Source organism: Pyrus communis, chromosome 14 (genome assembly GCF_041283825.1).
Source record: "Pyrus communis isolate YQ-2024b chromosome 14, ASM4128382v1, whole genome shotgun sequence".
NCBI classification, from domain to species: domain Eukaryota; kingdom Viridiplantae; phylum Streptophyta; class Magnoliopsida; order Rosales; family Rosaceae; genus Pyrus; species Pyrus communis.
This window is the reverse complement of record NC_142578.1, coordinates 3,372,487-3,383,460: the sequence shown is the minus strand read 5'-3', so window position 1 is coordinate 3,383,460 and position 10,974 is coordinate 3,372,487. Positions and strand designations below refer to the sequence as shown.

Below are 10,974 nucleotides of genomic sequence, written 5' to 3'. Positions count from 1 at the left end.
GAGATCATTTGGAGCATTAGTATTATTATTAATCCAAATTACCTTCCTTATCTTTAAGCAATTGTTAATCCTTTTTTAAACAAAAACAATTGTGAATCTAATTAAGTAGTAGTTGGTGTTTTATTTAAGAGATAATCATGTGAAGTAGTTGGTTGCAGAGAGATCTAGCTTAAATATGACATTCTGATTAACTCAGTTTAATTTGTTAATTAGAAGGTGAAGTTTGATGTGTTTTCTAGTCACGCTATAAAAGAGCTAATTGTTTGTTTCGATCACACTTTTGATTATAAATTTATAAATTCATAATATATCTTCTTTAAAAACAGTTCAAAAACTCGCTCTAAGTTTGATGTGTTTTCTAGTTTCACTAAAGGAGAGCTTGGCAGCATGCAAATTGTCCTAAGTGTGGTTTTCAATATAAACATGTGATGTTATGTCGATATATATATCTATATCGGTGTTATTTAGGTAGTTGAATAGAAGATTTCGTATTTTGTTAGTTGCCAACATTCACTGTAAGTTACTAGTGGATTAGAGTTCGTTTTCAGTAATTAACTGTAATAAGTATGTCTCAATTGTTATTATTATTATTATTATTTTTTTTTTTTGACCGAAGGTATTGTTAATTTCCAATGGGACCGAGACGATGATAAAAGATGGGCTGTATTTTAACATCATGCCAAATGCTTAGAGATTGGCATCTTAACTTCCCACAACTTGAAATTTCTTTCTTTTTAATAATGTTAGACGCATCACATCTCATCGAAAAAATTCTTAAATCCGACATCAAAGTATATCAACTTTAGTAACAATCAACACACGTCTCCCCGATGTTTTTAACCACGAAATAACCCGTATTTTTTTCCGGTTTCGTACCTCGAAACTCAAAACCAAGGAACATACATGATTTAGAATTTTACCCGCATTGCAACTGTAAAATTACCCTAATCACAAATGTCCAAATCACTTCGCGGCACACCGCACTCTATGTTCCCTACAACACTAGATTCCTCCATCTCCGAAATGACAGAAAATTCCACTGACTGACGACGACGACAACGACAACGTTTCTGGGAAAATTAATCCCAAACCCCCCCAACTCGAATTCAACACAAACGCAGAGGATTAATCAATTTAAATTAAATCTAAAAAAAACCCTTTGAAATTTTATTTTTTGAAAAAGCCCCAGTTTTTTCAGTTTCTTTTCTTTCTAACCTGATGATCCCGCGTTCTCTCTCTCCTCTCTCTCCCACCTGTCACGCACGCCCGGCGGCACCACCCCGACCCACCACCACCTCCCCTCCTAAACGCACCGTTTTGGTATAAAGCCAAAAGGAGAAACCTTGTTCTTTCTTCTTTCTTCCCTTCTGTTTCTGCTCTGACAAGCTCGCGCCTTCCTGCTGGAAGAAGAGGGAGACTAAATTTTGAGCTACCCGAAACGCAGCGTTTTGGTGCACGGCCATGGGGAACTGCAACGTCTGCGTGAGAGCTGACGTCATAACTAGCGACGACAAGAATTCCAGCGATAAACAAAAGAAGAAGGCACGGGAGCGGCGGCCCAACCCGTTCTCCGACGACCCGATCCGGTCCCCGGCTCCGATCCGAGTTCTCAAGGATGTGATCCCGCTCGGCCACCGGACCCGGATCGGCGACAAGTACGTGCTGGGTCGGGAACTGGGTCGGGGCGAGTTCGGCATCACGTACCTGTGCACGGACCGCGAGACAAAGCAGGCACTCGCCTGCAAGTCCATATCGAAACGCAAGCTTCGAACGGCGGTACGCACGACGGCGCAGAGATCTGAAATCGGAGAAATCGGACATGCCGTTTGGTTTTGGTGGGTTTTTTTATGATTTGGGTTTTTTGTTTGGTTCAGGTGGATATAGAGGATGTGCGGCGGGAGGTGGCGATAATGTCGACGCTGCCGGAGCACCCGAACATTGTGAAGCTGAGGGCGACGTACGAGGACAACGAGAACGTCCATTTGGTCATGGAGCTCTGCGAGGGCGGCGAGCTTTTCGATAGGATTGTGGCCAGAGGGCATTACAGTGAGCGGGCGGCGGCGAACGTCGCCAGGACGGTGGCAGAGGTGGTGAGGATGTGCCATGCTAATGGGGTTATGCACAGGGACTTGAAGCCTGAGAACTTTCTCTTCTCGAACAAGAAGGAGCACTCGCCCCTTAAAGCCATCGACTTTGGGCTCTCTGTGTTCTTCAAGCCTGGTACTTTTCTGGGATTTTGTTGAATTCTAGATGGATTTTCGGGTTTGTACGGATTTATTTGGTTTTATTTGTGTTTGAATTTCATGGATTTTGATTTAGATTTTGTTTGTGTGGGGGTTTAGGGGAGAGGTTTATGGAGATTGTGGGCAGTCCGTACTACATGGCACCGGAGGTTTTGAAACGAAATTATGGGCCGGAGGTTGATATATGGAGCGCCGGAGTGATACTTTACATTTTGTTATGTGGAGTTCCTCCATTTTGGGCAGGTATTCTATTGAATTTAGCTCCTAAAATATGTTTAAACCCAATTGATTTTTCGTTATCTGGGCCGTTTGATTTTGGTTTGGGATTGTAACGCTGGTTCTTTGTTTGAATTTTCAATGCGACAGAGTCTGAACAGGGTGTGGCTCTTGCAATCTTGAGGGGGGTGATTGATTTCAAGAGAGAACCCTGGCCTCAGATTTCGGAGAGTGCTAAAAGCCTTGTTCGACAGATGCTGGAGCCGGATCCCAGAAAGCGCTTGACCGCCCAACAGGTGCTTGGTAAGTCTTCAGCAGTGTGTCTCTGAATCTTTATCTGATGGCATTTCAAGGGAGTTGCATAGTTGGTCATGCTTCAACATTTAGATGGCAATAGCATTGCGTTAGTTGGTGCGATGGATGATTATACACTTCTTCTCACTAAATGCGTAATGAATTATAAGGCATCTTGTTTTAGGAATTGGAAAATTAGGGATTTTATATTCCGTGGCATTATGTGAATCTAAGCGAAATAGCTTGATGTTAAGAGAACATGCATTATAGTCGTTTTCACAAGAACATGCCTTAGTAAACATCAAACTGTATGAACAAGATCCTGTATAGTAGCAATTCGGGCTCCAAATGACATAATGCATTAGATAAGAGGCGCATTCGTTTTTCCATTATATCATTTTAACTGCGAGTAGGGGTAAATTTTAGAATAAGTCATAGAATCGGCTTATTTATTTAATAGAGCACGCTACTGGAACTAGAGATGCTGATTGGAAGCTTCCCTCCAACTATTAGTCATTATTTCCAATCATTAGGATTTCTCTATGTTTTTTTTACCTTATTTTTCAGTTGAGGTTTCTGTTTTGTTGTTAGAGTTTGTTCTTTCATTTTCCCCCTCAGTAGTTTGGTTGTACAGCTCTGTAGAGTGATGATATTTTGATTAAATGAACTCTTATTGATCTAAAAAAAGAGAAGAAATGATCAATACCATAAAGTTTATGGCTTTATGAAAATCAATTTAATTTTAAATGATTTAGATAAGAAATTGTGTATCCTATTGGATTTAGAGTCCTAGCCAAGGTAAACATTTGAGAATGTTTTCGGTCTTTGACCAAATTGGAGTAACCCCTTTTTTGTGTGCATCAGTTTAGCATTAAACAAGAAAGAAATGAAACTTATGAGTGTGTTTTGGCATGTCTATGCTGAATGACTAGCTCTACAACTTAACTTGCATTTTGTAAAATAGGTGAATTGAGTTGTGCTTTGCGTTTTGTGATTACAGAACATCCATGGCTACAAAATGCGAAGAAAGCTCCAAACGTTCCATTAGGTGATATAGTGAGGCCAAGACTCAAGCAGTTCTCAGTAATGAATAGATTCAAAAAGAAGGCCCTAAGGGTAAGCATCAGTAACCGGTACTTTATGAGTGTCAGTTGAAGTACTGGCTACTATTTCAACGATGTGTTTTTTACGAAGTATTTGGCATTTGGTGATTCATTTTTCTTCCAATCAAATACTGTAGGTAATTGCTGAACACTTATCTGTTAAAGAAGTGGAAGTAATCAGAGACATGTTCACATTGATGGACACTGACAAAGATGGCAGAGTAACATATGAGGAATTGAAGTTGGGGCTTCACAAAGTTGGTTCACAATTGGCTGAACCGGAGATTAAGATGTTGATGGAAGTGGTAGGTACTGCAGTTTTGATTCATTCGTTGAGTTTTTAATACGTCTTTTCATTTTTAATTTAACAAACAAAACGATGCCTTCTGTGGTATTTTTCTTTCTATAGGCTGATGTTGACGGGAATGGCGTTCTGGACTATGGAGAGTTTGCAGCAGTAACAATTCACTTGCAGAAGATGGAGAATGATGAGCATCTCCGCAGAGCGTTTGTGTTCTTTGACAAAGATGGAAGTGGATACATTGAATTAGGTGAGCTAAGGGAAAGTTTACAAGATGAATCTGGTGAAACCGATATTGAGGTGCTGAATGACATCATGCGTGAGGTCGACACTGACAAGGTTTGACTTTCAAGCCTTTTCATCTCTTCTATTGTTTATACTTGCTCCTTACATCCCGCATTTTCCAGTATTTTTGTACAAATGCTCCATTTGTTATTATTTATTGTTCATTTTCGCAAACCATCAGGATGGACGCATCAGTTATGAGGAGTTTGTTGCGATGATGAAAACTGGAACCGATTGGAGAAAGGCATCTCGACAGTATTCAAGGGAGAGATTCAAGAGCTTAAGCCTCAACCTAATGAAAGATGGTTCGTTGCAGCTTCACGACGGGCTAACTGGTCAAGCCATTGCCGTATAACTCCTATTCTTCTTTAGATTGTGCATGCTTGCCGGGGGCTACTTCTCCTTTACTGTCGATACACCTGAAATTCACGGCGGATGGGGTTTGGTAAACTGAGATTTGGGGGCAGATACTGGATCAATCCTCTCGGACTCCATCGGCTTGACTTATTGGTAGGTTGTTAGCTTGTGGCTTCAAGGACTGCATGGTTGTCGGGATCATCGAGGCTCGTGTATACATACGTAGTACGTAGTTCTCCAATCGTGTTGTACCTGTCAATTACACTTGTATATTTGTCATATCTACATCATTGTGTTTGATGGTTTGCATTCTAAATTGGACGGCAAGCGATTTGTTTCTTCATTGACCTTATGAGCTTTGAAGGTGTTCTCATTTTGTATTTATTAAAAGTGATCCTGATTTGTTGTATCATCTTCGCGAAAATGATTTGTGCACGCCTTTTTTCTTTTTCCGCATGGTTTTGTTTATTTTTGTGCATTGATTCTCATTTGGATTATTTAATTTAATAGTTAGAAATGTACACCGGAGGCAATGGATCCACGAAAATCACATTCAACTAATTTGCTAATTTATTTATTTTCTTTGAAAAGCGGACTATGGTTTCGTCACGTTAATCCATCTTTTCGGAGACTAAGAAGACTCATAAAGACATTTCAACCATTCCTTGATCATGGTCGTGCGATCTGATTCACTAGTGCCAGAAAATCACCTGGAATTTGGCTTTTGTGATAACCTTTCAACTTGTCATATTCATATGTTTTTAGTGCAAACGATGGCTATTATGCAAAGAAATTGCAACAATATTGTATATAAAAAAGATAATTATATCCTTAAAATATTAATATTTGTGTAATCAGCGTACTTAATTCACCTCTAAAGTATACTCCCTACCCAAATCACAAAGATCCTTTACCAGAAACAGCTTCAGAATATTCTGGAAAATCTATTTGGGTCCCACTATCGTAAGGGCTCCACTCAGCTCAACTCAAAACCATTTTTATGGATTTATTAAGGTTTTTTTTATTAACACCTCACAAAATGTTGAATGTACCCATATTAATATTTAATATTAAATGACTTATTTATTCCACTATGCAATGATAATTTTGACCTTATTAGATTTTAAAAATAAAAATTCTAAATACACCACAAATCACTTTTAGCGTATTATTTATCTTCTCAACTATCAAAACTCTCCCACCCTCCATTGTTGAACAAAACCCTAACTAATGAAATTACAAATATGTTGATTAAGAAAAATTGCTTTTGACAAATGGAACACAAAATCGATGTTTCGGAAGCTTCATATGAGGCAATTTAATCTTGGGTTTGTTGCGTTATTTAAACTTCTATATTCATATTCATCTTTTAGGGATCATAAGGATCCCTGTGGCTGTTCATCAGTTTCTTTGCCAATAGGGTTTTGTTGATTTTTGGGCTTTGTTTTTCTCTGAGAAACTCTATAATACGAGATCTTTGGTACTATTTAAACTAAGGTTACCGCAGCCCTAGCATCCAGATCTTTGGTACTATCTTAAAGCGAAAAAGAAACTGCTAGCAAAGAAATTCTAAATTTGTTAGAACCCCACATAAATGACAATCTTATTTTAGTCGGTGACGATGAACATGCATCATCAATTAACAGCACTCATAAAAATAATTAAGTTTAATCAACTCAAAAGGTGTGTATAGAAAGGTATGTAATGTTCATTTAAACTGGCATGCATGCTAAAACCCTAATGGGTGATATGCTAATTACCCTTAGTCATATGGCGATGAATCGAACATAAAAGATCATAGATTAGTAATTAATCGCATTAATCTTGTAGTTGCGGATGTGTTGTTATGGAGGAATATAAGATGTATATTGAGAAATGTGGGGCGTATGTACAAAATATAAGGTTTATATTGAGAATGTGGGGTGTGGGGGGTATTATTGGAAAGTAAGTGAGGTGTATTAAGATAATTTTTAAGTGAAAAAGCAAATGTAAGGTGTATTAAGTATGTGAGGTTTGTTCAACAATTTGTGGGGTATTAATATAATAAGAACTTGAAATGTTTTTGGAGTCCAACACCATTTTTTTTTAAAGTAGTTTCAGTAATTCTAAAAACAATTTCAAACGAGTCCAAAAACACGTTACAGTGTCATCCCTAATCAATTCAAATTCATCTTAAAATTCCTTGAATCAATTGACATAATTTCGGGAGTAGGTACAAAATAATTACAAAAAATTATTATTCCAATTAATTAATCTCTATTTCGAAAATAATAATAATAATAATAATAATAATAATAATCGTTATTAAAACATTTTCCCTTTAATTAATTGGGACCCACCTTAAACTGCCCATGAAATCGTCCCCGGCGGTTACTCTTCCCAAATCATAACCGGAAAAAAAAAAAAACGAAATCCAGAAAACGCAACCGAGAAAATTCGAAAATCCGAAAACAAAGAAGAAGAAGGCGATTGCAGCGGCGGCAATGGGGGTGGACTACTACAACATACTGAAAGTCAATCGGAACGCGAGCGAGGATGACCTGAAGAAGGCGTATAAGAGGTTGGCCATGATTTGGCACCCGGATAAGAACCCCGCCGGAAAGAGGCCGGAGGCGGAGGCCAAGTTCAAGCAAATCTCCGAGGCCTTCGACGTCCTCAGTGACCCCGCCAAGCGCCAGATCTACGACCTTTACGGCGAGGAGGCCTTGAAATCGGGGCAATTTCCGCCTCCCTCTTCTTCATCCTCTGCCCGCTCCTCCTCCGCCGCTGGCCACCACTACTACGCCAACCACAACAACCACCACCAGCGCCACGCGCACCCGAATACGACGTCGTTCAGGTTCAATCCCAGGGACGCCGAGGACATTTACGCCGAGATTTTTGGATCCGACGGCGGAGGTGGTGGGGGTGGTGGCGGAGGGAGGTATAGAGACGGGTTCTTTAGGACGCCCAACGGGGGTGGGCCAGAGTTTGTGGGTACCAGTAGCGGTGGCGGGGCTGCCCCTCATAGGAAGGCCAATGCGGTCGAGAATTTGTTGCCGTGCAGCTTGGAGGAGCTCTATAAGGGTGTCAAGAAGAAGATGAAGATTTCCAGAAACATCTACGACGCCGTTGGTGCTGGGTAATTTTACTCCACTGCACTATCTATCTTTCATTCCCAATTCTTTAGTTTCTTTAATTTCAAGCAAAAGCCCGAATTTTTATCTTTTTCTTGTTGTTTACTTGTATTTTCAATGCCAATCGGTATTTGGTTACTCTTTCTTTCTTTAGAAATGTTTGTGTCGTTGGTCAAGCCGTGATCTTTCCCTTTCATAGGTTACCCGATTGCGAAATGTTTTGAATAATGTATGACATTTGTATTAGTCTTTTATAAGTTGAGTAACAGACTAGCAGTAATGAAATGTAAACAAGCGTATTGTGTGGTTTTTGTCACGTAAAGGCACCCGTTAAATCAAATTTAGCACGAACAAGATTGAAACTTGTTGCTCAAGTATGTTGAGTTTGTTGTGGGAATTTTGTAAATGAAACACCTTCCAGATATGTTTGTGATTGATGGGTGATAGGGAGAAAAGTCTGCCACGCTAACCTAACTCATGCCTTGGTGATAGAATGTGATTAACTTGAGTCCATGCAGTTTATTGTTAAAGTTTGGTTCTGTCAATAAGGTAGCTTTCTCATCTTTCTTTGGTTTGCGAGGCAGGTTTGAATTGGATCATGGGGTTTTTGTGTGTTTTCTGAATAGAGTTGGTCCTGCTAGTATAGACTCTAGAATATGTGTTGTGGCACCCTAGAATACAAGGGTTAGAAGAAATGCTCTTTACACTTGGTCATTGAAAGATGAATAGAAAAATAAATAATAATTTAAGCAGCCATAGTGCTAGTGAAGGCAAGAAGTTGTTTAACCTCATAAAATATGGTGTATGCTTTAGTCTAGGCTAGTAAAATACGGTGTACGCTTTATGCTTGGCAGTAGGCTAATAATCATGGGCTTTATGCTAGGCAGTAGGCTAATAATCACAGGCAGCCTCGGTCCTCCTTGAATCTCACTTCCCATGAGTTTACCCCAAGAATTTCCCAAGGGCTGAGAGCTATCATTCATTATCATGACCAGTGTATTTGGATTATCTGGATTGGCTAGTTTGTGGGAGGTTGTATGAAATAAGCCTTGTGTTTCAATGTTTACATTGATAGCTGCATTCTTTGTTGAATCTTGTCTTTCCTACTTTTCTGTCTTACTGATTATTTGTTCTGCAAGATCAAGAGCTATTTGGTTTGCTTATGTAATTAGATGTTTGGAGCATCTTGCAGTTGCTCCTACAAATAACTCTATCAGTCATAAATCTGTAATTATCGAAATAAGCCTTGATGTTGCCATCCGAGGAAATGTTGAAGTGTTAATGTTTTTATTAAACGTCGTCTTGCACTAAAAGAGAAAACTACTTAGCCCCTGTAATGTGATTAGAGAAATAAAGTTTTTTATGCAGAACCTTTTCGTTTTGAAGTTTGTGGGTGATTGGTCATTTTTGGTTGTGTTTTCGGATGTTGATTAAGAAGCCACATGCCACTTGTTGCTTAGGGATCTTACTTTCTACAACTGGAAGAAAAATCACTACATTTCATTTGACCTTTACTGGTTTGACAACCCCTTGAGCCAATATCTGTTGAAGTATATAATGTTTAATTCCTATTTTCTTTTCCCTGTTAGAAAATAATAACCTGAGCGCACGCCATATTCTGCCTAGCCATTTTATCTTGTTCTGTAAAACAGATACAGGTCTGCAAGAGCATGTAGTTCTCAATAAATATTTGGCTTTTGTTTACTTGGCCTGATGCATGATTAATTCTCTTGCAGTAAGGTTCGGACTGTGGAGGAGATTTTGACTATTGAGATCAGACCAGGTTGGAAGAAGGGCACAAAGATCACCTTCCCTGAGAAGGGTAACCAAGAGCTAGGAGTGATTCCGGCAGATCTAATTTTTGTGGTAGACGAGAAACCACATGCACTTTACAAGAGGGACGGTAATGATCTGGTGGTCAACCAGGAGATAACACTGCTGGAGGCACTCACCGGCAAGACTCTTGACCTACCCACGCTAGACGGAAGGAATCTCGTGATCCCGTTGACTGATATCATCAAACCTGGAGCTGAGATGGTGGTACCGAATGAGGGAATGCCGATCTCAAAAGAACCTGGAAAAAAGGGAAATTTGAGAATCAAGTTTGATGTCAAGTATCCTTCAAGGCTTACCACGGAACAGAAATCCGATCTGAAAAGAGTTCTGGGAGGAGTTTCATTATGACTGCTAACTATGGATCTCGCGGTTGACGATAATGTAAATACAATACGTTACGTGTACGCTACGAAGATTGTGAATACTAGAAGCTTTTCTGGTGGTGAGAAAGGAAGAGCTACGGACACGGTTTTAGCAAGGGCTGCTGCAATCTGCATTTGGACGCTTCGTGTGGCACAAGGGAGTTGATGAATGTCATTTTTTGGTTCATTTCTTTTTTTCTTTTTTTTCTTTTGCATTCTATATACCTAGAAAATGTCTTTGGATTTTGAATAGATAGTAAAGTGTGTTGATCACTTCTCGAAATTGAATGGCTAAAACTTAAATTTGATGTATTGGGTGATTCAATTCGAGGGATTTTAGCATTTTCAGCCATTAATTTGAGTTGTACTTGATTTCGAAACTCATGAATTGCGAGTTCAAAACCAATTTATTTCCCATCCTTAACGTAAATGAAGAGAAATAAAGAAATTGCAATAAAAGATGGGGTTAGCTATTCCACACATCCCTTTTTACTTCTTACATAATAGCACATCTTTGTTTTACTTTTCACACACCCTTTGTTGATCAATCCATCATATCCAACGGCCAAAATTTAGAAGGGTGTGGATATCATACTCTTAAAAGAACTCAATATTCTTTGTTAAATTGTCATGAAACCCACTTTTAAAAACTGGACCGGCTTGTCTAGTCCAATTGTTGCCTGGGCTTTTTTTGAGTATTTAGAAATACAGTACAGGGTGGATGTTAAAGCCTATAAGCAACAATGAGCCTGTTCTCTAATTTGTGAAAATTACAAACAACATAAAGTTTAAGATTTGTTAAAATACAGAGCGATGTTGGAGATGTGAAGTTGAATGACTAGCTAAATAGTTTTTCGACAT

General features: G+C 39.1%; 2 protein-coding genes across 2 annotated transcripts; both read left to right on the top strand.

Moving 5' to 3' along the window:
- Positions 1 to 1,014: 1,014 nt before the first annotated feature.
- Positions 1,015 to 5,208, top strand: LOC137712738 (calcium-dependent protein kinase 10). The gene is made up of 8 exons (XM_068451885.2): positions 1,015 to 1,776; positions 1,875 to 2,220; positions 2,343 to 2,486; positions 2,610 to 2,762; positions 3,754 to 3,869; positions 3,994 to 4,161; positions 4,266 to 4,496; positions 4,624 to 5,208. Exons 1-8 carry the CDS (start codon positions 1,462 to 1,464, stop codon positions 4,795 to 4,797), a joined length of 1,647 nt encoding a protein of 548 aa, XP_068307986.1. The 5' UTR covers positions 1,015 to 1,461; the 3' UTR covers positions 4,798 to 5,208.
- Positions 5,209 to 7,170: 1,962 nt separating this feature from the next.
- On the top strand, positions 7,171 to 10,465 carry LOC137713496 (uncharacterized). The gene is made up of 2 exons (XM_068452795.2): positions 7,171 to 7,920; positions 9,652 to 10,465. Exons 1-2 carry the CDS (start codon positions 7,283 to 7,285, stop codon positions 10,097 to 10,099), a joined length of 1,086 nt encoding a protein of 361 aa, XP_068308896.2. The 5' UTR covers positions 7,171 to 7,282; the 3' UTR covers positions 10,100 to 10,465.
- The last annotated feature ends 509 nt before the right edge of the window (positions 10,466 to 10,974 follow it).